We start from the raw sequence: 26,297 nt of genomic DNA on the forward strand, positions 1-26,297 counted from the left end.
ACAGAGTTGGAGCAAGCATGAATGGGGAGGAAAGGGAGAAGACAACTCCTTGCTGAGCAGGGAGCCCGACGCAGGGCTCGATCCCAGGACCCTAAGATCATGACCTGAGCCAAAGGCAGATGCTTAACCGACTGAGCCACGCAGGTGCCCCTAAAATACAGTTTTAATTAAGAAGTGTCCTTCTGGGGCGCCTGGGTGGGTCAGTCGGTTAAGCATTTTCCTTCACCTTGGGTCATGATCTTGGCGTCCTGGGATTGGAGCCCCGTGTCGGGTTCCCTGCTCAGCAGGGAGTTTGCTTCTCCCTCTCCCTCTGCCCACCCTCCAACTTGCACTCTCTCATGTACTCTCTCTCTCAAATAAATAAATAAAATCTTTTTTTAAAAAAAGTGTCCTTTTGAGCCTGTTTGCCCCAAATCTTTCATTTCCTAGATGAGGAGATTGAAGCCTAGAAAGATGAAGTGACCTGCCTGCTGCTGTACAGCAAGTTCACGGGGGTGGTAACTCCTGCACATGACCTTGAACCTGTTGGTGCTCAGAAAACCTAAATGGTTAACTTTGAATCGCCAGTGTGATAGTGATAGTTGATTGTGAAGTGTTTATGATAAAGGGAAATATTAACAATGCATAGTCAAGTTTGGCATGATTATAAAACTGCTCGTAATTTCTTAAAGTATTAAAAAAAATTTCTTATTTACTAAGTTCTTTTATGGAAAGAAGACTTAGTTGTTAATTAATAACAGATAAATCTTGGGGTGCCTGGGTGGCTCATTCCGTTAAACATCCAACTCTTGATCTCAGCTCGGGTCTTGATCTCAGGGTCCTGAGTTCAGGCCCCATGTTGGAGAGTCTATTTTATTTATTTATTTTATTTTCTAAAAAAAACCTAAATCTTGATTAGGATTTATTAAGATTCATCCTGATGTTTGCTGTGTCTTGCAGGATAACAGTAAATGGATTAATGGCATGGATGAACAAATTATGTCTTGGGCAACTTCCAGACCTGAGGTCAGTAAAGATAGCTATATGGTGGTTCTAATTAAATCTTCTGATACTAAATGCTTGTTTGTTTGTAACCTGGTGTCTCTTATAGAGGCCGGCCCATGTTTGTTAGAAGGAATGGTTGAGTCTAATTTTGAGATGAATGTGGTCTTCTAGGATTGGCACCTGGGAGGTAAATGTGATGTCTACCTGTGGGGTGCTGGCAGGCATGGACAGCTGGCAGAAGCAGGAAGAAATGTAATGGTCCCTGCAGCAGCTCCCTCATTCTCACAGGCCCAACAGGTAACTAACAGGGTAAAGAAGTGAGGAAGAAACTCTAACAATTCTAATTTCCTTGCTGTCAGATAAAGTTTATCTGTTGTGTAATCTATTGAGGAATAACTAAACAAAGTCATGATGTATACCTTCTAAATAAAAGCTTTCTAGGGTTTTTATCAGACTTAAATTTTGTTAATAAGTTCTAAATTTTTCTTGCTTTCAAGTGTAATGAATTAACATCATGATGCATTAGGCCTGCCTATAGGGTACATATGTATAGAAGTTAACATACTCCTAATTATTGATTCTGTTTTGTGGTCATTAACTTACAGGGGTCTTTAGCTAGATTTCATTGATACCCCTCTCCTCCTCTAATAATCGTGGTAGTATATTTCCAAACCCTCTCTCAGGCCACTGCTTTCTCTTCCATTCTTCTCCGCCTTAGTAAGTGCCAGGATGCACTCCTTTTTCTTGTGTATTTCCCCTCAGCTTTCCGCTTCTTGATCTCTAGCTAGTCTTTAATATTTCCCCTCACCTTTTCCTCTTTCTGTTTGTTTTGTTGTTAATGTTATTATTTAAACTCTGGGGATGCCTGGGTGGTTCAGTCAGTTAAGCGTCTTCCTTCAGCTCGGGTCATGATCCCAGGGTCCTGGGAACAAGTCCGCCGTCAGGCTCCTTGCTCAGTGGGGAGTCTGCTTCTCCCTTTGCCTGCCACTCCCCCTGCTTGTGCGCGCTCTTTCTGACAAATAAATAAATAAATAAATAAATAAATAAATAAATAAATAAATCTTTAAAAATAAATAAATAAACCCTGCACAATTGGGGCACCTGGGTGGCTCAGTTGGTTAAGTGTCTGACTCTTGATTTTAGCTCTGGTCATAGTCTTGGGATTGTGACATTGAGCCCTGCGTCGGGCTCTGCGCTCAGTGCAGAGTTTGCTCCATGTTATCTCCTTCTCTCTCTCTGAACTCCTACCCCTGCCTCATTTGCACATGCTCTCTCTCTCTCAAATAAATAAAATCTTTAAAATAAATAAATAAGCTCTGCACAATTGGCTGCAATCCCTGTAGATAAGATAGTTCTAAATGATTTTAAATAGTCCAGTGAGCCTCATACATCTCTTTGTTAAGTAAGCAGTTTTATAATAATCAAGAGCTTGTAGGAACCCCATACTCTTTAGTGAAAGGATAGAAGAATTAATAAAGGTATTCTAGGTATGCACAGAATCATTCTAAGTGGTAAAGCTATATAATAAAGGATAATATATTTGTGTGTTTTTATCCTAGGTCATATGTGGTCAGAATTGTACCTTTGTCATCCAGGCCAATGGCACAGTGTTGGCTTGTGGGGAAGGAAGTTATGGCAGATTGGGACAAGGAAATTCAGATGACCTTCATGTGCTGACAGTTATTTCAGCCCTACAAGGTAACATTATCCTCAGTTAAAAGGTGGTCAGAGACTATGGTCTAACTATAGGAATGTTAGCTTATGTTGGAACTTATCTCAAACCTTTGCTAGATAGAGTCATAGAGGGTTTTCACTTCTTTAGATTCTCATTTAGGATGTACAGCCTGATTTCCATATTTTAAGCTATGTTATTTTGCAAGCTCTTTATCATGGCAGTGCTTGAATTCAGTGATATAAATAACTATTCTAAGACCTACTGAAGATTGTAAACAAATTCTTTAAAATTGCGAAACTGTAATTAGGCAACTATTAATAGCAGTAATAATCATGCATGTGTTTCCTAAAAAGTAAAAATAAATTTATATGGAAATGTGCAAATGTACTAAAGACTTTACAGGGCATCTCTGTCAGAGTTCTCTGACTTGGAAAAAGAATATGTCTGGAGAATCCACTGCAGGAGCTCCTGGCTTGTTTCTTAAGTCAACTTTTACTGACTCCAGAGCCTACAAAGAGAGCCAAGAAGGTTTTTTCAGTAAAAACATACAAGTAACAATGAGTTCAGAACCAATTCTGAAATAGTTCTGAGTTCTCTTCCTTGAGATCTCTTCCTCCCAGAGCACAGCAGTGGGGATGGGAGGGCAGGGTTCTATTCAGTATTATTGCATCCTGCCTCTAGGGCCTTGCACAAGCTAGACTAGACCTCTTTGTGACTCGGTTAGCCCATTTGTAAAAGTGGTGATGATAATATCTGCCTCATAGGTTCCATGTGAAAGTAGAAAAGGAGACATTCCAGGTAAAGCATTTCTAGGAGTGGCTAGAACATAGGCCTTGATGACTATAACTGACCTTGTCACCCTCCTTTTCTTCCTTGTCATCATCATTTTATGTGACTGCTCCCAATTTACTAGGTTATGGCTTCAAATTTGATTTAATATTAAAGACATTGCCTTTCTTTCTAAGACAGTTTTGGTATTTTTTCATGCTAAGAGTATTCTGTAGCAGCTGCATGTAAAGAGTTTTACCAGCCGGTGATTCTTGTTGGCTTTCTGCTCTGTTCCAGGATTTGTGGTGACCCAGCTGGTGACTTCTTGTGGTTCTGATGGGCACTCAATGGCCCTGACTGAAAGTGGAGAGGTCTTTAGCTGGGGAGATGGTGATTATGGCAAACTCGGCCACGGGAACAGCGACAGGCAGCGGCGCCCCAGGCAGATCGAGGCCTTACAAGGAGAAGAAGTGGTGCAGGTCAGGCAGGACGTGGATCAGTTTGCCTTTGAATATAAATATACTAGTTGTTGAACAGTATTCTCAAATTTAAGTAACACATGCTCTCTCTATATATATTAATATATTATGAGTCATTACAAGAGATCCGCTGTTTTTGGTTGTTCATCCTTGAGCTTATTAGGAATTTGAATGGCTTTGGTAGTAGAACGGACTCCCTTTTCCTGAGCCAGTTCCGTGGCCCAGGATGGGGTACTTCAGGTGCTTGGAAGAAACACAGTGGGGTTTAGCTCGTGCCGCATAGTTCTTGATACAGTGATAGGTTGAATGCAGAGCTTAACATTTATCATTATTGTTACAAGTGTTGAGTTCATATGCATGTTCTGGAAAATTGACTAGTGATCTAGGATGATATTTTTTTTATACAGATACATTTAGTGCTCGCTTCAGCAGCACATATACTCTACAGATACATTTATTTATAAATATTAGGAACACAGTTTATAAAAGAAGAAAACTCCTCTCTAGAGCTAGGATGATATTCTAAAATTGCATAGCACCAAAGAGTTCGCAGGAATTTCCCATTTACTATCGCGTGTAACGTCTAGGTCATCTGTACACAGCTAAAGCCATAGCAGCAGTTCTTCTAGGGGCGGCTGGTTAGCTTGGTCTTCCTGAGGATGATGGGGAGATCAGGCTTGGGGAAACAGGAGGGCCACTTGGGCAGGTAGGACACACTGGTCTTGAAGGCCCTGAGTTGTCAGTGAAGTTTACTACTGCATTAATCACCGAAAGTGACGGAGTTCGTCCTTTCTCCGTATACCCTCCTCTTAAGTGTTCTGTTCTCCTTGGTTCTGTCTGTAGATGTCTTGCGGCTTCAAGCACTCAGCAGTGGTAACTTCAGATGGCAAACTGCTCACTTTCGGCAATGGTGACTACGGTCGTCTGGGTCTTGGAAACACCTCTAACAAAAAACTTCCAGAGAGAGTGACGGCACTGGAGGGATATCAGATTGGACAGGCATGGCATAAGTCAACAATGGGTTCCGTCTGGTCAGAGTATCTTATTTCCTTTGTGTGCACTGAGACACCGCCCTTTAAAGAAGACAAGAATCATCAGTTGCACTTAACCTCATGTACATTTGTTTGCCTACTTGATCATTTGTCGTGATTTTTTTTTTTTATTAAAGATTTTTATTTATTTAACAGAGATAGAGAGAGAGCACAAGTAGGCAGAGCGGCAGACAGAGGGAGAAGGAGAAGCAGGCTCTCAGCCGAGCAGGGAGCCCAATGCGGGGCTCGATCCCAGGATCCTGGGATCATGACCCGAGCTGAAGGCAGCCGCTTAACCGACTGAGCCACTCAGGCGCCCCTTTTTGTTCGTGATTTTTTTTCCCAGTGTGAGAATTCACATTTTAAGTCATATTTGACAAACGAAAGCATTAATTCAGGGTGCACATGTTTTAAAACCCCCTCCATAATGCAACTTAATATAAAACCTTTAAGCCTTACAGATTTCTGTGACTGCTATCTGGTAGTTTGGAAGTAGGTGGCTGAATTGCAGCATCATTGGTACTACTGCTTTTAAGCAGTACTTGTCCTGTACACATGGAGATTACCTCTTAACAAGGAGATACTTTTATCATTTTCTCTATCATCCCTTAGGCTGTCTCTGATGTATTTTTGACTCTACGTACCTTTCCTCTTTTATGTTCTCTGATTCTAAGGTAGCCACAGATATTTGAAGGATTTCGCCTCAAAGAAGAAAGTTATTTTTTCATTTGTGGACATTAGGAATTTTTTCTTATTGACACATTTTGTTAACATATGCAGGAGGCTCTGAAATTAAAATAAAAATATATATAGCCAAATTTTTCATTGAAGTGGAAAAGAACCCCAGAAACAGATATATGGTTTAGGTGCTATGATTTTGCCTTACTGAATACCCTGTTCTTTCTTTAGGTAGCATGTGGCTTAAACCACACATTGGCGGTATCAGCTGATGGCTCCATGGTGTGGGCTTTTGGAGATGGGGACTATGGAAAGCTAGGCTTAGGAAATTCCACTGCAAAATCTTCCCCTCAGGTCAGTATTGCCTTTAGGGTTTCAAACAATGCAGTTTTCGTCTGTGTCAGTGCTTCTTTTTAGTTGGAAATAATTTACCTTTAACATTTTAGTAATTCATAATGAAGTTTAGAAGCGTCTATTGCTTACTCTTAAATGTCCAGCATTCTAGATCTTGATTTTATTTTTTTTAAATATTTATTTATTTGACAGAGAGAGATACAGTGAGAGAGGGAACACAAGCAGGGGGAGTGGGAGAGGGAGAAGCAGGCCTCCCGCTGTGCAGGGAGCCCGATGCGGGGCTCGATCCCAGGACCCGAGCCAAAGGCAGACGCATAATGACTGAGCCACCCAGGCGCCCCTAGATCTTGATTTTAAATAAGCCATTAATGGCTAAACTGAATGTAAAAATGGTGCAAGGATAAGCCTTTGTCCCCATACACCGGCTGAACAATGCAGGACTGTCTCCCATGTAAAGAAGAAATAGTTACAGATGTATCTCCAGGGTGTCTGAGGGAGGGAACCTTGAACAATCTTTTGTATCCTTCTGCTTGCAGCTGCCATTTTAGCGGATTATTACCCCTAATTTATACAAGTATGTGCCTCCTTTTAAAAAATAATAAAAAGGAAATATAGAAAACAATAAATTAGAAGCTAATATTCACATTACAGAAGGTTTCTTGGCTCTGCGGAAGACCTTCTGTGCAGTTCTTTCAGTGGGTTTTCCTGATACATTTAACAAGCAGCATGATCTACAAATATTTAATGTATATTCAACTCCTGATGCCCTATCATATATAATATGTAATATCTTGATAGCTAGATTGGTGACTATTCAGCTAAGGATGTGCCAGGAAGCCGTCTCTCAAAGTAGAAAAAGTCTAACTGGGAGCAGCCCATGGCTTTACATGGTCTCAGTATTGTTTAAAAGGCTACAGGATTCTCTTTGGTTCCTGTTGCGCAGAGGAGGGATTCCACTCACATGAGATCCCAGGGATTTTAGTCAAATGCCCCTCCTTAACACTCTTCCCTTCCCCCTCCCCCAACACACAAATTCAGATAAATTGTAGAGCAGTGTGAGAAAATAACATTTAGGAGTGTGGATTTGGGTGGAAACAGGTAGGTGAAGAGTATTTTTATTAGGAGATAGTCCTTGGGTTTATACATGCTAGTAGGCAACTTCAAAGGTGTTTTTATTTTCCTTTTTAAAGTTTGTGCTTTATACTTATATTTTGCAGAAAGTTGATGTCCTTTGTGGAATTGGAATAAAAAAGGTTGCTTGTGGAACTCAGTTTTCTGTTGCATTGACCAAAGATGGTCATGTGTATACCTTTGGTCAAGGTAAGGCATTTTCCAGGCATTAACATTGCTTGTTTTGTGTATACATGTATTATAGAAACATTTGCCTTCCAGTTTTATAGAAAGTGCTCTAAATAGAGTTATTTTTTGTTATGGGTGATGAATGGCCACTATGACCTTCATTCACTAGCTACTTTTCTCCTTTTTCATGAACTTTGTCATAAGGACAAACTCTCCTCCCTGCTGATGGCCTCTCATGCCAGAGCCTTCGCTCTAGCTAGAAGAGTCCCTGCCAAAGCCCTTCCCATCCTCCTTTCTGCTGCCTACACTGTGCTGCCATAAACACTTCTTGACCACCGGAGCTACTCTGGATCCTGTCCAATTCCCCAGCCCTTCCAGGGAATGGAAGTTCGGGTCTTAGGAATTCATAGGCATTCAGAGTTCAGATCTTGAATGGGTTCTTTTTTTTTTTTTTTTTTTAAAGATTTATTTATTTATTAGAGAGAGACAGCGAGAGGGGACACAAGCAGGGGGAGTGGGAGAGGGAGAAGCAGGCTTCCCGCAGAGCAGGGAGCCCGATGCGGGACTCGATCCAGGGACTCCAGGATCGTGACCTGAGCCGAAGGCAGTGGCTTAACCAACTGAGCCACCCAGGCGCCCCTTGAATGGGTTCTTAATCCAAGCATCCACAGTGTGATTTCCTGGCAATATACTCACCTTCTTATGTAGAACTTCTTGGCAAGTTGTAGTGACTGAGAAGTGTGTAAGGCAGATAGGAGGGGGAAGAAATAAATCATGAGGGAAATTTCTAGTCTTGGCAGAACAGCAATGTCACTGAGGACAGGGAGCTGGTTTTGGAGAACTAGGTAAGGAACTTAGTTTTGGTCATATTGAATTGGGGCCATATACTCAAGGTATATGTATGGAGATGTCTAGCAAGTTATTGGGGATTTGGATCTGGAACTCCAAAGAGATTGGTTATAGAGATGTAGATTTGCATAATGATAGTATTTAAAACCATGTTAATAGGCTTTAAGAAACTCAGGGAGAGAGTGTAGAATAAAAAAGAAGTGCATAGAACTCTGGAGAATATGAGTAAAGGGCAGGTGAGCACAGAAGGGGGACTCGGGAGAGTTGGCTTTGAAAGGAATGGAGAGACAGGTAGCCAGTGAGCCAGGATAGTGCAGAGTCTCTGTAGGTAGGAGGCGCTGAGGACGGGTCAGCAGAAGGTTATGTGGGCTCTGGGGGTAGAGCCTGAGAAGACGCTGCTGCCGTAGGCAGTTAGGAGCTACCCCTGGCTTTTGAGAACATAGCCTCAGTGCAGTGGTGAGAGTGAAGGGTAGGCTGCAGAAGGGGGCCGCGCCAAACAGTTCCAGAGGACATGTGGCAACAGGGGCTGGCCTGCACTTTCTAGAAGTTGGGCAGCAAAGGTAAAGGGAGAGGTTGGCTGGAAGTTTGAGGACGAGACAAGTTGAGTGATGTCTTTTCATAGAATGCAAGAACCATAGGGTCTTTCTTAGCTATGTGCCAGTCCTCTCAAATAGGAGGATAATGGAGGTGCCTCTTGGTTTGAAATAAGCTGCTATTTTTTTTTTTAAAGATTTATTTATTTATTTATTTATTTATTTATTTATTTTTTAGAGAGCGAGCGAGAGAGAAACAGCATGAGAGGGGAGAGGGTCAGAGGGAGAAGCAGGCTCCCCGCTGAGCGGGGAGCCCGATGGGTGACTCGATCCCAGGACCCTGGGATCATGACCTGAGCCGAAGGCAGACGCTTAACGACTGAGCCACCCAGGCGCCCACAAGCTGCTGTTTTAGATTTATTTATTTTATGAATAAGGAGTCTGTGACATTTTGCAAAGGTGCTGTTTCAAACTTCGTTCACTCAGGATCCAGTATACCGTATCAGAATGGCAGCTTTTGCCGTCATGAGTTAAATATGTCATTGCTATTCCACCAGAAAAGTTAAACGACTCGTTAGAAAACATAAGAATGGGGCGCCTGGGTGGCTCAGTCATTAAGCGTCTGCCTTCGGCTCAGGTCATGATCCCAGGGTCCTGGGATCGAGCCCCGCATCGGGCTCCCTGCTCTGCGGGAAGCCTGCTTCTCCCTCTCCCACTCCCCCTGCTTGTGTTCCTGCTCTCACTGTCTCTCTCTCTCTGTCAAATAAATAAATAAATAAAAATCTTAAAAAAAATAAAAAAATAAAATTAAAAAAAAAAGAAAACATAAGACTGTGGTGTCCCGTCCATAAATTTCCTCTTACTGTTTTTTCAGATCGCTTGATAGGCTTGCCAGAGGGGCGTGCTCGCAATCACAATAGACCACAGCAGGTCCCTGTCCTGGCTGGAGTGGTCATCGAAGATGTGGCAGTTGGGGCTGAGCACACACTTGCTTTGGCATCAACTGGAGATGTATATGCCTGGGGGAGCAATTCAGAAGGGCAGGTAAATGTTTATCTTGCTTGTCCTCTCATATTCTAGAATTGTGACAGTGTTCCTCATTTGGGAGACGGATAGGCTCGGAAACTCACAAGATCTACCACAATGTCTCACACACATCACTTTGCCATGGGACGGATTTATTTGTAAGTCCAGTTGTTCATGTCTCTCTCTTGATTGTGGCCAAGTAAGTATTATACCATGGTTTAAAAAAAATCTGATGGTATCGCAAAGTGATTAAGGGAATTAACTGAGTATATGTGTGTGTCTACACTCATTAAGGCCACATAGTAAGCAGCAACTTTATAGGTATTAGCTACTATCATCATCATCGTTTTTATTGTGGTAATATGTGAGATTAGGTCCTGGGAGCATCAGTTGATCTGGAACATGGAAAGAATCAAACAGCACTTTTATATTTAATAATAGGACATAGTACTGTACATAGTATGGTATACATAGTATATTTGTGTTTGCGCAGGAAGTCTTGTCATCCCCGTTCTACAGAGGAATAAACTGAGCCTCTGAGAGGTTGAGAGAAGATTCAAGAAGTTGCTATGTTCAGCCTACCCTGTATACGAAGGAGGGAAAGATCTGGGTGGGAGATGTCTGGGGTGCCTGCTGCTACAGTGGCTTTCAGCCCTGCATGCGGAGCCACATCCCCTTCCTCCCTAGATCCTCTCTGGGTCTGTCTGCCCACAGAGCCAGGGGCCCTCAAGTTCAGGGTCTCCATTGTTACTCATAGTAGCCTCAGTTTGACTCTGTGGTCACCTCATCACTATGTTAACAGGTGAGGAAGCTGCTCATCATTGTGGTTGCACATTTTCTTAATGAGAAGAGAGTTGCTGCTGAAGACACCTTAGGGAGGTCGCTGGCAGGGGCTTGACATGATCCTCCCTAATGATGTTGAGCTGCTTGGCCACTGAAACACTGGGTATCCCACTCACACCCTAAGAACAGAGATCTAGAAATGAGAATCTGCTTCTGTGTATGTTTTCATAATTCTGTATTGTTACCCAGGCAGTCCATGTTAAAAGGAAATCAGTGTGTTTTAAATAAAAGCTCTATAGATCATTCTGTTACTTCTTTAAGTTTCCAGGAGTTATTTCCTCTCTAGAAGTGGAATCCAAGGATGTGTTCGTCATTAAGACTCATCTGCTAGATTTGGAATGGCCTTGTTGCAGCTAAGTTTTTAGGAGACAGTCTGAGCTGTGAGGACTATTCTGATAGAGATAATTGGAATTAATTTCATTATTTTGATGCTGCCGCTTGGTATAGATATTTATTTATATCTGCTCCCACCTAAGGCAGATTGCATCATCTTGACTTCCTCTCTTCCTCTTTTTAATTGACTCTTTGTTTTTGTAATTTATTCCCAGCTTGGCTTAGGCCACACCAACCACGTTCGAGAACCCACCCTGGTAACAGTTTTGCAGGGGAAAAATGTTCGGCAGATCTCAGCTGGCCGCTGCCACAGTGCTGCCTGGACAGCGCCGCCTGTCCCACCGAGGGCACCGGGTAAGAGATGAAATAGCTGCGCTCCTGCAGCCTCTCTTTTAGTGGTCCCCAGCCGCACTGTCTGCTTGCCGGTTTTGGATGACATCCAGGCATCAGGCATCATGCTGAAACCGCCAGGCCCCCCCACAAAACCATAGTACTCTTCGTGCTACCAGCACTGTAAATACTTTCCTAGCAGGTGATTCTGCAGACTTCATCACGAAAGCCCTTCCTCTCTACACCCCCCAAAAGAAGAAAACACATCACTTAGGCAAGCAAAAATGTAAAATTTTAGAGCAGCAACTAAGTATTTTTCATATATAAAAGAAGTGATGAATCATAGCTTTCTAAGGCCTGCCATTAGTAATAAAGATTCAAAGGTCTGAGACCATTTGTCAGATTCTCGACCCCAATTAACCATTTGAAACATGTTGTCTGTGCATTGGCACAGCCAAAAAAAAAAAAGAAAGAAAGAGAGAGAGAAAGAAAGAAAAAAACAATGTTGCCATATTACTCCAGCATGTAACAGGACTGATAGGCAGTTTCTACCTTTTTATTATCCAATCCTTGTAGAGCTACAAAAAGATATAAAGGGGCGCCTGGGTGGCTCAGTCGGTTAAGCGTCTGCCTTCGGCTCAGGTCATGATCCCAGGGTTCCTGGATCAAGCCCCACATCTGGCTCCCTGCTCAGCAGGGAGTCTGCTTCTCCCTCTGCCTCTCCTGGTTTATGCCTCTCTCACTCACTCTCTCAAATAAAATCTTTAAAAAAAAAAAAAGGGTATAAAGAAAATAAAATGTGTATTTATGTACTTTACATTCAACTGCATACTCTCCATATTGGATCCATCTTCCATTCCCCACAAGTGTGGGACATTTATCATTCCTTATGCATTTCTTTACATTTGGGCTGTTTCTCTCCCAGGCCCTTAAGCCCTTTCTTTATCCTGTTCTCTGGTGTGTCGGACTAGAGTTTCCTTGAAGCAACCTTGTGCCGGGAACTCAGCATTCTCTTCCCTTTTTGCTGACCTCTGCTTCTGAGTCCTTGGGGAAGACTCACCATAGAGATTTTTTTCTGTTAAATACCCTAAGGGAGCAAATTAGGACTACCAAGTAGATTCCAAACAAGCAGGACATGTTTTCTGATTAGCACAGTCCAGAATGAGCAGTGCTGCTCACCCACTGACAATTTCAGGTCCTCAGGGTCCTCTTCATCTTACAGAGAGATCTCACTCCCACTTCAGGAGAGAGGCTCTGCAGTGTGGTGGTTAAAGGTCCAGATTCTGGAGCCGTGTTGCCTGGGTCGAATCCTAGCTTCTCTTAGAAGCTAAGTGATCTTAAGACTCTGTTTCCTTGTCTGTAAAATGGGATGATAATAGCCCCTGTTGTAAAGAGCTATAGGATTAAATGAAACAATTTGCATGAAGCTCTTAGAATAGTGCTCAGCACATAGAAATACTCAATAAATGTTAGCTTTTATTAATAGTATTAATAAAATTAATTGGGAATAAAAATAAACTGGGAATTGAGCTGTGCAAGTCTTTATTTACATGAAATTCAAATAAGGCAAATGAGGTAGGTTTACTCTGTAAGTTTTTAACAGGGGAACGATGAGTCTTTGCTTCTAGTCTTGGCTTCTACAGAGCTCTTACACTTGTAGTACAAAGCTTTCATGAATCATGCACCCATAGCTTTCATTCTATCATGGTCACTTTCTGTCAGATCCTAGTAAGTGTGGGAGGTGACTGCTGAGCTGCCCACTTCTATTTTCCAGAATTGCCTACCTAGTCCTGGCTCACATCTTATGTTTTATGAAGATGGCAGCTATTGAATACAAAAGGAAGAATTTGGGGTTTTTTGTTTTTGTTCTTTTTGTTTAAGATTTTATTTATTTATTTGAAAGAGAGCGAGAGAGACAACATGAGGGGGAGGGGCAGAGGGAGAAGCAGGTTCCCCACTGAGCAGGGAGCCTGGTATGGGGCTTGATCCCAGGACCCTGGGATCATGACCTGAGTGGAAGGCAGACACTTAACCTACTGAGCCACCTAGAAGCCCCTGTTTTTGTTCTTTTGTGAAGGAGCTATTTAAGTCTCATAGTTAAATAGGAAACTAAATTAAAGGAGAAAAAAAGTTTCCATAATGATAAATAAAAAAAGATGTCTTAAAAACCAACACATATGGGGCACCTGGGTGGCTCAGTCAGTTAAGCGTCTGCCTTTGGCTCAGGTCATGATCCCAGGGTCCTGGGATCGAGTCCCACATCGGGCTCCCTGCTCCGCGGGAAGCCTGCTTCTCCCTCTCCCACCCCTGCTTGTGTTCCCTCTCTCGCTGTCTGTCAAATAAATAAAAATCTTAAAAAAAAAAAAAAAAGAGGGCACCTGGGTGGCTCAGTCGGGTAAGCGTCTGCCTTCAGCTCAGGTCATGATCCCAGGGTCCTGGGATCGAGCCCCGCATCGGGCTCTCTGCTCCGCAGGAAGCTTGCTTCCCCCTCTCCCACTCCCCATGCTTGTGTTCCCTCTCTTGCTGTGTCTCTCTCTGTCAAATAAATAAATAAATAAATAAAAATCTTTAAAAAACAACAACACATATGCATCAAAACATAAAGGTGAATTGATGGAGAGAGGAATTGATAAACATGATGAAGCAAATAAAGGCAAATACTAATTCTAGAACTTAGGTGGTAGGAGTGGGTGTTCATTGTATACTTAGCTTCTCTGTGTGTTTGAAAATTTTCAAGATACTGAAAATGAAAGCGGTGCATTCTCCTTTACAAGTGTCTGCTTGCTCTCTGGGCAGGTGTGTCCGTACCTCTGCAGCTGGGCCTGCCCGACGCCGTGCCGCCACAGTATGGGGCGCTCAGGGAGGTCAGCATCCACACGGCGAGGGCCCGGCTCCGGCTGCTTTACCACTTCTCTGACCTCATGTACTCGTCCTGGAGGCTCCTGAACCTCAGCCCTAACAACCAGGTAACGCGTCGGCTTGGGAAGCACTACCTGTGACGTGCTCACCAGGTCCCAGGAATATTCTTCATGGCTAAAACTTTTTGCTCTCAGCTCCCAAGAGGTGTAGAAAAGGCAACAGTTCCATTTCCATTTTACTGCTGGTTTAGGAACAGTCTAGGTACTGGCAACCGTGCTGCCGGACATAGATTAGTCTTCCTTCTATGTTTTGGCCTGTCAAGAGCTCAAGGAAATATGAGTGGCTAAGCGTGCATTTTCTGTAAAGTCCAACATGTGATTTTAAAACTCGAGCACACACAAGCGTTAGCACCACTGTCCCAGTGGCTCCATAGATGAGCCTGACGCGTGCAGAGACGTCCTGATCGCCTCACAAATGAGCATTCTGGATCCTGTCGGGGAGAGAAAGTAAATTCAGCTGATTTGACTGTCTTTATAGAACAGTCTAGTGATTTAGGAAGAAAGCAAGCTGGCTATGTTTGTTTGTTTGTGTGATGTGTCAGCATGCCTGCCAAAATGTGTATCAGTTTGTAAAACTGTTAGAAATCCTTGGGTAACCAGTCATGGGGTATATGAGAGATTTGACAGATCATTGTTAGAAATAGGTAATCAGCCAGCCAGCAGAATACCGTGCAGCGCTGAACAGAGTGTTAGAAAACTGTTTGCAATTAGCGGGAGAAATGTTTATGATAAAAACTTAAGCGAGAAAAGCAGCAGAAAATCGCGTAAACAGTGTGTTCTCAACAATGTGAGAAATGTTTGTCTGCACACATGGAAGGGAATGGAGGGAAACAGCTGAGAGTGATCATGGAGGTTATGGAGGATTCAGTGTGTGCATGTGTGTGGGTCCTTTTCTGTATTTTCCAAGTTTTAAAAAATAACAATCGTATGTATTATCAGAAAAAAAATATTTTTTAATAGTTACTGCTATCCAGGTTTATGCTTTTAAACCAAAAAGAATTATGTTCTGAAAGTGAGAAGCTGTTTTTTCTAGGAAGCCTTGGATTGTACCATCTCTGATAAGCTCCCTCTCTTACAGAGCAGTACATCCCATTATAATGCCGGCACGTGGGGCATCGTACAGGGGCAGCTTCGGCCTTTATTAGCTCCAAGAGTCTACACCCTCCCGATGGTGCGCTCCATAGGAAAAACCATGGTTCAAGGCAAAAACTATGGACCTCAAATTACTGTAAAGAGGATATCAACCAGGTTAGCATATGTGTGTACGTTCACTAGCTAGTAAGCACTTTTTTTTTTTTTAAGATTTTATTTATTTGACACAGAGAGACACAGCGAGAGAGGGAACACAAGCAGGGGGAGTGGCAGAGGGAGAAGCAGGCTTCCCGCTTGCCGGGAGCCCGATGCGGGGCTCAATCCCAGGGCCCTGGGATCATGACCTGAGCCGAAGGCAGACGCCAGGCGCCCCTAGCAAGCACTTTTTTAGATGAATGTGATTCCTAACTAATCTCTGTGAGCTTTTGCTTCCTGGGTTGCAAACTAGGAGAGTAACAGTGTTTACCTTAGTACCCAGTGTGGTCACAGTGGGCCTAGCACACTGCCTGGCTGTGTTAAGCTGGCTTGTTCGCTCACTGATGGGAAGATACCTTCAAGTGATGGTTTGGGAAAGTTAGTGAGAGTTGTATTTCATTCTGTTTTCCTTTTCTTTTGAAGAGGACGGAAGTGTAAGCCCATCTTTGTTCAAATAGCAAGACAAGTAGTTAAACTGAATGCATCAGACCTCCGTCTGCCCTCGCGAGCGTGGAAGGTGAAGCTGGTTGGAGAAGGGGCTGATGACGCTGGGGGAGTGTTTGATGATACTATCACAGAGATGTGCCAGGTATATTCATGCGGTGTCCCCCTGCTGAGTCATCTGTTCAGGTGGTGGCTGTTTTACCATTTCCAGTGACGACTCTGTCTGACATGTTCTTATGAATGTAGCAAGGATACATTTGTGAGCCTTACATGAAAATCATGCTGTTAATGATGTAGAGGTGAATTATAGCAAGGGCTTGTGACATGACTTGTGAAGATACCTTACTGAGTAAATGTCAGTGCCTGACTCCACCAGTGACTTGCTGTCTGTCCTGCTCTAATAGTGGCAGAGGAAACAATGATGACACATATTTACGTTTATGTAACGGACAAATCCAGGACCATCCATGTGCTCTGATTAATTCTGGTGCTTTTAGAATGAAGTAGAACTGCCAGGCTCTAGCGGAATTAGAAAAACAAATGCTGAGTTTGGACCAGTTCTTATTTGATACCTAAAGTGGCAACTTTGCTTTCCAGGTCAACTCTGACACTTCCCGCTTTGCCGGTAGCAGGATTTTTCTAATAAATCCTGTGACTAAAATAACTTTTGGCTATTATTTGTTGGGTCTTTTTGAATATCACTATACCCTGCTCACAGATACCCCAACTCCTGCCCTGGATTGACTTTCTTATCTTAGTTCTGCATACTACAGGATGTTCTCTACAAGGGGGACGTTTGTAATTTCACTTTAAATTAAAGCCACAAAAATTATAGAGATGGCCAATTGTCACATAACATCATAAATTCCTCAAAATAATCTCTTTTCAGTATGATCTTTAATGTAACTAATTTGTTCTCTTGATGCATTTGATTGTCATTTCTCAAAAAACCGTTCTTTCTTTTACAGGAACTTGAAACTGGTATCGTTGACCTTCTTATACCCTCTCCCAATGCTACCGCAGAAGTGGGCTACAACCGGGATAGGTAAGGCAGTCATCACGTGCTTATCGATTATCTACAGTAATAATGATAGCTCACTTACTGAGCGCTTACTGTGAGCCATGCACTGCTCTAAGGGCTTTACACATATTCTCCCATCTAATCCTCATTAGAACCCAAAGGACTGGGGACTCTTACTACTCCCTTTTCACAGATAAGGAAACCGAGGCACTTCCATCATGACTCTATTATGGGACCAACTCAATGATAATATTGAGGGGTAGGAGAAACCCAGACTTGATAATGAAACCTGACTTATTTATGTTTCTGAAGGCCCTCATGGCCTCCCTGCGAAGAATTTTCTGCATCAAAATTCATCAGTTCATCAAGTCACAGCACTTAGTATTAGCAGGTCTGTGTTATGCCTGTATTTGCCAAACCTTGAATTTTGGATCCTGCTTCATGGAGTTGTAAATGATAAAATGAAATGATTTTAGGAAATAGGGCATCCTGGAGCAGGTAGCTCAGGGACTAATGGACCATGCAGTAGCTCTTTTATGGTTCTTCTGAAAATAATTCAAAATATGGTCCCTGTGCTGTCCACTGGGCCTGTGTGCCTGTTGGGCACTCAGAATGTGGTTAGAGTCACTGAAGAACTCCATTAAATTTTATTTAATTAATTTGAGTAGCCACATCTGGCAAATGACTACCATATTGAACAGCACAGGTCTGGACGAATGCTGTACCTGTCTGATAACTTACTTCCAGTAGAAATGAGGACAGTTTTATTTGAAGTATTTCCTTTAATTTTGTAGGTTCCTTTTTAACCCCTCCGCCTGCCTTGATGAACACTTAATGCAGTTTAAGTTCTTGGGAATTTTAATGGGGGTTGCCATTCGCACAAAGAAGCCTCTGGACCTCCACCTGGCCCCTCTGGTGTGGAAGCAGCTGTGCTGTGTCCCACTCAGCCTGGAAGACCTGGAGGAGGTGGATCTGCTCTATGTGCAGACCCTCAACAGCATTCTTCACATTGAAGACAGTGGGATTACCGAGGAAAGTTTCCATGAGGTAAATCTTGGCCAGTCCATGTTCTGCTGGTATTGACTAGAATTTTTCTGTGGAAAACTCAGATCTGGTCTTCCCCTTGCTGTCTGATTACTGATGGCATGTCCCATTGCTGACTAGCAGCTCAGCCCCAGAGGTTTAAAAAGATGCTCATGGGTAGAATTGGCACCAGCACCCAGGTTCTTCTGCTCCTTCCTCTTTGGTCCACTCTCTGCCTGCTAGAATGGACAAGCAAGGGAACCCAGTTGGAGAGGAGGCCTGGGGTGACCAGAGTTCAGCAAACCTGGTTTGAGGACAAAGAAATTGTTAACTACAGCCAGATGAGTCAGCACATTTCCTTCTGACCAAGTGGCGTGGTTAGCTACCTCGATTCCTCGTTTTTATCGTTAAGATTTATTTATATGAGAGAGGGAGACAGAGAGCAAGCACGAGTGGGAGGAGTGGAGGGAGAGAGAGAATCCCAAGCAGATTCTGTACTGAGTGCGGAGCCTGATGCTGGGCTCGATCCCTTAACCCTGAGATCAGGACCAGAGCTAAAACCAAGAGTCAGATGCTTAACCGGCTGCGCCACCCTATCCCTAAAATTCTTAATGTTGTTACTGTTTTGCTATATTTGTGTGTAACATACTTTTTTTTAGTAAAAAAAATTTTCTTTTTTCTTCTTAGATGATTCCTCTTGATTCTTTCGTTGGCCAGAGCGCTGATGGCAAAATGGTTCCCATAATTCCAGGTGGAAATAGTATCCCACTGACATTTTCCAATAGGAAGGAGTATGTGGAGAGGGCCATAGAATATCGACTTCATGAGATGGACCGACAGGTGAGCTGAAATGTGACGTGTATGCGAATGTTTGCAGTTGTCTTCAAACAAGAGCTAACTGGTTACTGCTGAATTTGGGTATATGAACTACCATGTCAGTTAGTTTGTATCTGTCTTTCGCCCCTGTTCAGAGATTTTTCAGGCCTTACCTCTGGGTTTCCTGTCTCCTTACTCAAGGCCTTAGGACAGCTCTGAATTGGTCACTGGTTGGATTGAGGCCAAGCTCTCAACCAGGCCTTTAGACCCTGCCTTCTCACTCATCCTCCGTTTTGTTTGTCTTCATCTCTTAATGTCCCCAACTCAGGGTCCCCACTCGAGTTGGGTCAGTCAAGGCCCATGCGAATAAACCCCTAAACACTGGTCTTGCAATCCCACATGAGTGCTTCTTTCCCCCTCCTGCTGAAGTCCCTTCAGGACCCAGCTGAAAATACCTCTCCTCCACAGACCAGCTTTCCTCCAGGTTTGTAGCCTGTAGAAATCTTTTTTGTTACTTAGAAATTTCTCAAGATACCACAGTACTTCTTTGTTGTGGTCTAAGAACTAGGTCACAGAGTTTGGATCTTGTTTCTTCAATTATTGCATTATATTATGTATATATGTGTGTGTGTTTATGTATCTCTTAAATATCCTTGTTCTGTGCTGACATGTAGTAGGCATTTAATAATAAATCATGAGAATGTGATGAGTGACCAAAGAAATGAACATCCCCCCCAAGAAATGAGCATTTTGTCCAAAAATGGTTTTTTGGTTATACAGTCCTTAATAGCCACTTTAGTAATACTTTATATGCAGAATACGCTAGGGTCTTCTTGAGAGCTAGACTGAGGCTCAAAGGCTATGTAGTAATTTGAAGTATAGATATTCTGGGCCTTCCATCCTGGTTCCTTCTTTGACTCTGGCTTTGGCCCGAGTCCAGTCAGAAAACTGTTATCCCTTAGTGAGGGCAGGTCCTGTGGGCAATGCTGTTTACACAGCCAGGGCTTAGGGTCTGTCTCCAGTTGTTCAGAATTTTAATCATCAGGGTAAATAACTGACTAAAAATACATTGACTACCTCCTGCGTGCCAGGTGTGGGGCCAGGCTGCCTCATGTGCAGTTTTTCCTTCAGTTACTCTGTGACGGAAGGATTGCCATCACCATCTCACAGGTGAAAGCACTGAGTCGGAGAAATGACGTGAAGCGCCCGAGGCAAAGCTAGGGTCCCAAACCAGGTTGAACTGTGGGGTCTAGGCTCTTCAGGTCAGATTGGCCCCCCACTCTCTGCCAGCTCAGCTCTGCCGTGGCTTTGTTCCTTTCTCAGGAGTGAGGACTTCTTCCTCTTGGAACCCAGTGTTCTTCCCATAGCTGTCCCCATTTGTTCCCAGCCAGGCAGCTGGCCCCATACCTCAGCCTCATTTTTTTCCAGACTGCCCTCACGGCCAGTCCTGTTCCCTGGCCCCGGCAGGACTCCCTGGTACCAGTCACAGCCCCAGGGCCTTCCCCATGGTGTGGCTCCTGCTTGGGTCTTTGGGCTTTTTCCTTTTTTTTTTTTAAAGATTTTATTTATTTATTTGAGAGAGAGAATGAGAGAGAGAGCACATGAGAGGGGGGAGGGTCAGAGGGAGAAGCAGACCCCCTGCTGAGCAAGGAGCCCGATATGGGACTCGATCCCGGGACTCCAGGATCATGACCTGAGCCGAAGGCAGTCGCTTAACCAACTGAGCCACCCAGGCGCCCCGGGCTTTTTCCTTTTGCTTTTTATCATTGATGGTTCTAAGTTGGCCAAGAGCGAAGAAGTATTTATGAGCAAGTCCTGAACAGCAATGAGTCTGTGTGTAGGGTGTGCATTGCTGTGCAACCTTGGGGTGTTTCTGAAGCAGACTGTGGGTAGCCTCTGGCAGCTTCCCCTCAGCACCCCCAGCAGACCTGTTCTCAGCACCAGGCTAGAAGGACGCAGCACGTCACAGCTACTTACATGGAAAATTCTCATCGTAGTCGTGTGGGCAGCAGGTACTTGCCTCGTTTCTCAGATGAGAAAATTAAAGTAAAAGAAGAGGTGAAGCTGGGATTCAGACCCCAAGTCTCCCGATTAAATGCTCTGTCCTTCCTACTGCCTTCCTACAGGAGGCCTTGCTAGTTTTACTTTCTTCTTTGTACTTTTCTAACTTTTTTTTTACAATGAGCACAAATAAGTTTTACCAAAAGGATATAACTCTTTTCAAAAGAAAAATATGAATGACAAAAACAGTAGAAGCTAGACACGTCCTCTAGGGGCTTCTTACCCTGCCGACGAGCCCAAGTAGCCCACAGAGCCCAGTGTGACAGTGTGCAGCCACACGTGCTTAGGGATATGAGTGAGTGCGGGTGACACCGGGGGGTGGGGGGTGGGCTGAGTTTTGTGGGGGCAGAGGTCAGGCTTCTCAATTGACTTGACCTGGGACCGGAAGGAGTGTACAAGTCCCACAGGCAGGGAGAAGCTCGGACAAAGGGTCAGCGGCCAGGGGAGTGGGCCATGTGCGCTTGGAGTTCTGGGGGACAAGTAGGGGGTTTGGGGACCGGATGAGCAGGTGGGAGGCGCCCAGTCTGCAGACACGTGTCTGATGCGCGACCTCTCCCGGGAGCAGGTAGCTGCCGTCCGAGAAGGGATGTCCTGGATCGTTCCTGTGCCACTGCTGTCGCTCCTGACGGCCAAGCAGCTGGAGCAGATGGTGTGTGGGATGCCCGAGATCTCCGTGGAAGTCCTGAAGAAAGTGGTGCGGTACCGGGAGGTCGATGAGCAGCACCAGCTGGTGCAGTGGTTCTGGCACACGCTGGAGGAGTTCTCCAATGAGGAGCGCGTGCTTTTCATGAGGTTTGTGTCTGGAAGATCTCGACTCCCGGCCAACACTGCTGACATTTCTCAGAGATTTCAAATCATGAAGGTTGATAGGGTAAGTAAGCTACTCGGCCTTCCTCGTCATGTCTGCCCCGCTGCTTCCTGGCCGCTTGCCTGTTGGGAAAGCCACACTGTGACCCCCGAGTAGGCCTGCCAGTTCAGGCTTAATGTTTGGGATTTCCAGACCTAAAAAAAAATCAAGCAGAAAAACTTGTTCAGAAACCTAACTTGAGTGAAAAAAAAGCCCTAACTGGATGTAGAAAGCACACTGCAACCAGCAACCTTTGATAAATCCCCCAGTACCTTCCTGAGTGAAAGCTCAGCTTGGCAGAGGGCTCGTCATGCTGCCTCTGCCTCTTATTTCCTGTGCCTTTTCGTCGTGTGACTTGTGCACTGGGACGTGGTCTTGTGTGTTTTCACGAAGATACTGACTGTCCCCTGGTGCGCGTGGAGCAGGCAGGCCGCTTCTCTGCGGCCTAGTGGGTGAAAAGGCCCAGCTGCAGAGCCCCAGCGCCGCTGCCATGGTGCCAGGCGGCCGAGGAAGGAGAGGGCTTAGAAGCTGCTGCGCACGCACACTGCTGCCGGACCCCTCTTTCTCATGCACCCGTCTGACCACGTCACTCTCCTTTCAGACTGGGAGGGGCCCCCTGCGTTGATGCCAGAATGAGTGCTGACTGCTTCAGGGGCCTTAAATATCTCCAGTCTGGTCTCTGCCCCAGCTTTCCGATGGCCCCTCTTAACACATCCTGTGTTCTGGCCAGAGCAGACCGCTTGCCTTTTTTTCCCGACACACCATGCTGTTTCTGAACTTCTGTGCCTTTGTGTAGGCTGGTCCCTCTGCTTTAGTAAGTTCTCCTTCACACCCCTTTTCATCTATGCCTGGCAAGTACTTAACTCATCCTTTAGGCCCAACACCAGTGTCATCTCCTCCAGGAAGCCCTCTTGGATGCTTTCCTGCTGCCCCTGACCATTCCCGAGGGCAGACGTAGATCTCCTTCTGTCCACCTCCAGGACACTTGGTACATTCATTGAACCCAGCATTAAGTTAGAAGTGTTTGTGTTCTCTTTCTCTCTTTCCTTCCCCAACCGCCCAAGAGCTGGGAAGTCCTCCGAGCAGGGCCTGTGGTGTTTATTCTAGAAACGGTAGGGAAAGTAGGGCCTCTTCACACAAGGACTCTTCCTGCCAGTCTCAGCATCTGCCTTTCTGGGGTTTTTCCAGTAACTGTTCCTGGAGGTTGCTGTAGCCAGAGCCATCCCTCCCCCGCTGCCTCCTGAAGCTGCCTGCCTGGGCTCCACTCCTGGGCTAGGCTTGCTGGAGAGGCCACGCACAGGAAGGGCTATGAAAAGAGCCTTTCCATAAATTTTCTACATGACTTGCCAGAAACTATAAGTTGTAAATCTGTTTTGTTGCTTCAGAGAGAGGTGGGTGGAGGCAACAGTTTGATTCTATTCAGCTCTGGAAAAAACCCTTGCCTTCTGTCTGTCCCAGGCTACCCCTGCCATCCCAGGAGTTAATCCACCACTAATCCCCTGCCGGAGGCTTTTGAGCCTCAGAAAACTGACCACGGTGGGTCCCTCCTTTGTGACTTTTAGGCCCTTGCTCCACCTTCCAAATCAGAGGCACCTGTTGACATGGCCCTTCAGTGCCTTTGCTAGTTGTGCTGTTCCCGCATTTGAGTTTTCCGTGTCCTCACTGGCTCGAGCCCTGTTAGGCTTCTAGGCCCTCCAGCCCTCCTGCTCCCACCTCCTTGAAATGGCACTCGCCAGGTGTAGGGCTCCGAGGAGGAGGGGGAGGGTTGCAGGGAGTTGAGCAAGAAAGAAAGGGCAAGTCCCTTTATTTTAAAATGTAAAAACGTACTATCGTTACTGTCATTACAGAGAGCGTGGAAGACGGCGCCGTTTGCAGGGAGGGCCAGGGAACATACGCCCCCCGCTGCCGTAGCAGCCCCCCCACCTCCCACCTCCGCGGCATGCCTGTGGTGTTTGTGTGCTGTGTTTGGCTCAGTCTGTCCTGAGCACTTTCCTGCTGCTAGCCATCATGATTATCATTTCAAGTGACTGTGTCACTGTCCATTTAATGGACGGACTAGGATTTAGTTCACTGCTCCTTCCTCATGTGAGCTGTGTGCCGGCAGCCACGGCAGCCGAGGCAGCAGAAGGTCCGCGGGGAGGGACGCGAGGAGGGGCGCGGAAGGGTGGAGGCGTGCGGGGACCCCGTCCCAGGTGTTCTTTCCGTCTCGCCGGCTCTTGGGGGCTCCGTGCCCCAGCTCCGGGTCTGCACCCTCCCGGTGGAAGGGAGCGGGCTCTGTTGGCGGCCCCTCCGTGGCAGGCCGGGTGCAAAGCCTGATCTCCCACGTAGTCCTGCCGGGCAGAACTTGCTCGCGCTTTGCACACCGGGCCAGGGGGGTGGTGAGGAGAGCAAGGAAGCATGTTTGCCAGAAAACCCCAGAGCCCACGTTCCTTCCACCACAGCCCGGGGTCTCCTTCCCCTCGAGTTGGCCCTGCACTCCCGTCCATGGAGCCCATCTGGAAGGCTGGGAGAAGTGCTTTCCTGATTTGGGGGGGGGTGGTACCGGGTTCCCTGCCCCCCCCCCCCCCCCCGGGACATCCCGATGCTGCAGTCACAGCTCCGGGTCTCTCTCTCCACAGCCTTACGACAGTCTGCCTACCTCACAGACCTGCTTCTTCCAGCTGCGGCTGCCCCCGTACTCGAGCCAGCTGGTCATGGCCGAGCGCCTGCGCTACGCCATCAACAACTGTCGCTCCATCGACATGGACAACTACATGCTCTCGCGGAACGTGGACAACGCCGAGGGCTCGGACACCGACTACTGACCGTGCGCGGGGCCGCCGCCCCTTTTCTCAGTAACGCTCACTTCCAATTTCATGTGGACACACTTTGATGGTAACTACATAGATGTTTAGGAACATAAACCGACATTATAAACAGTGGCCACATTTAGTTACTCTAAATGTAACAAACAAATTAGATGTTTTTATTTTTCTGTGATTGTACAAAAAAAAAAGACGAAGTGCTCTCAGTCAGGTTTTTCCCTCCACATTTTTGGTCACTTTTGATAAGTTTGCATGGAACCATTTTGGTGCATTTTTAGTTGGGAATGGTACATTTTTGTAAATCCACCCAGTGAACATGAAATTGTACATTGTGTATAATTGTTCATTAGAAAGGACAGTTTTACATGAATATTCATATATTTATTTTGTTTTAATTTGAATTGCCTGTGCAGGGTTCCTTATGCAGAGAAATAAAGCCAATTCAGGAACCAGAGCGTGGGCTGCTTTTGTTACCTCCAGTGGAGCTTCTGACTGAGAAAGAACGAGCTTTCGGGCTAGTCTCACTCTGACGGCGTTTTGACGCATCAGAAACACTCCTTCACACTGAGAGTGAGCTTTGCGTGGAGAAGACAGAGCAGCTCCAGAGAGCGGGAAGCCCCTCCTTTCATTTATTCTGTCATCCTGGGTGTCCTACACTTCGTTCCCTCACCCCAAGGCCCTTGCATCAGCCCCGTGGCCCATCCCCTCAGCAGCCCCCTTCCTCCTCCTCTGCAGCTGGGTTTTGAGTGTAACCTGCTAATAAGAGCCTGTCCTGAGTAGCCCTGGGAGACCTAGTGCGGGGTGCAGCTCCACCAGGCAAGGAGGAAGCTAACCAGAGGAGCATGATTCCAGTGCTGCCTGTGGGGAACCAGCGGTGGGCGTAAAGAGCAGGGAGGTCGACGGTGGCGTGTCTCTGCAGGAAGGGCGTGGGGTGCAGCAGGGGTTGCTGGTAGGCACTCAGCGTGCACGAATGAGTGACCAGGAGAACGAGCGAGTGAGTGTGTGAAGTAATATGAGAACCAATGAGTGGCTTTCGTATCCTTGAATGGTGGATGGTGGAGAGTTGTTCAGGGGGCCGGGAGAGGGGTCCCACTCTTGGTGCTTGAACCCAGGCCTTGAGGGCCCTGGGCAATGTGCTCCTTTGTCCAGGCGTGTCAGAGTGAGTGTGTGGTTCGGGAAGAAAGGGCCATGGTGAGAGCAGCTGTGAAGGCTCTGGCTGCTGGGAGTGGGAACAGGAAGAGGGCAAGGCCTTTGGGTGGTGTGTCTTCGTCGACAGCCAGTTCTGGCCACAGCTGCTTCCCGTGTACTTCAGGGACTGGGTCAGGCTGACAGCCTGCTCAAATGAGGTGCCAGATGGGGAGCTTTGCAGGCAGTTGTTTTTCACAAGGAAGATAGGAAATACGTGTTTTCAAAGAGAAATTGGAAGACAGATAACGGTTTGTGGTACATAGATCTTTCCCAGTGAGAATGCCTATTATTACTTGGAAAGAGGCTTAGTTTTATTGAAAAGAGGCTTCAGTTGGAATTGGGTCTCAGAGGGAGAGACAACAGCTTCTGGGAAGCCACAGGGGTTCTGGGCAAAGAGGAACCTTCAATACTTGATGTGAGAGCTCAGTCCGTAGGAGCGGTGAGGGGCTCTGGGCTCGAGGCACTCACTCTGGGGTGGGAAGGCACACTGCCCAGGCCCCTGGGCCGGAAGGGACCTAAGAGGAGGGAGGCCTCTGTGTGCTGCTGAGATCCTGGACAATGCCAAGCGAGGGCTCTCTTAGAGCCTTCTGGGCTGGTTCTTGGTAACTAGTGGCTTTTCCTTCTTGCTGGGCTGGGCTGAGGGTGTGCTGAGCTAAAGGATACATCTGCAGTCTCAGAATTTATTCTAAGTTTTTATTTATTTATT

The 26,297-nt window shown here is 45.7% G+C and overlaps 1 protein-coding gene across 12 annotated transcripts in view; it reads left to right on the plus strand.

Annotated features, from left to right (window-relative positions):
* The window catches only part of HERC1 (HECT and RLD domain containing E3 ubiquitin protein ligase family member 1), a 190,223-nt gene extending 165,371 nt beyond the window's left edge, over window positions 1–24,852 (plus strand). For all 12 annotated transcript variants that reach the window (XM_064570326.1, XM_064570331.1, XM_045899900.3 and 9 more), the window contains 17 exons: window positions 940–1,005; window positions 1,156–1,281; window positions 2,544–2,682; window positions 3,725–3,906; window positions 4,750–4,905; window positions 5,847–5,969; window positions 7,187–7,289; window positions 9,525–9,694; window positions 11,068–11,206; window positions 13,979–14,148; window positions 15,179–15,348; window positions 15,811–15,976; window positions 16,800–16,876; window positions 17,647–17,899; window positions 18,563–18,715; window positions 21,318–21,623; window positions 24,218–24,852. In XM_064570326.1, coding sequence (XP_064426396.1) covers window positions 940–1,005; window positions 1,156–1,281; window positions 2,544–2,682; window positions 3,725–3,906; window positions 4,750–4,905; window positions 5,847–5,969; window positions 7,187–7,289; window positions 9,525–9,694; window positions 11,068–11,206; window positions 13,979–14,148; window positions 15,179–15,348; window positions 15,811–15,976; window positions 16,800–16,876; window positions 17,647–17,899; window positions 18,563–18,715; window positions 21,318–21,623; window positions 24,218–24,403 — 2,685 coding nt within the window. In that variant the 3' untranslated portion in view covers window positions 24,404–24,852. The remainder of the gene's footprint in view (window positions 1–939; window positions 1,006–1,155; window positions 1,282–2,543; window positions 2,683–3,724; window positions 3,907–4,749; window positions 4,906–5,846; window positions 5,970–7,186; window positions 7,290–9,524; window positions 9,695–11,067; window positions 11,207–13,978; window positions 14,149–15,178; window positions 15,349–15,810; window positions 15,977–16,799; window positions 16,877–17,646; window positions 17,900–18,562; window positions 18,716–21,317; window positions 21,624–24,217) is intronic.
* The last annotated feature ends 1,445 nt before the right edge of the window (window positions 24,853–26,297 follow it).

The sequence above is a fragment of the Mirounga angustirostris genome, unplaced genomic scaffold (genome assembly GCF_029215605.1).
Source record: "Mirounga angustirostris isolate CCGP_5_RB_7025 unplaced genomic scaffold, mMirAng1.0.hap1 SCAF_9, whole genome shotgun sequence".
In the NCBI taxonomy this organism is placed as follows: Eukaryota; Metazoa; Chordata; class Mammalia; order Carnivora; family Phocidae; genus Mirounga; species Mirounga angustirostris.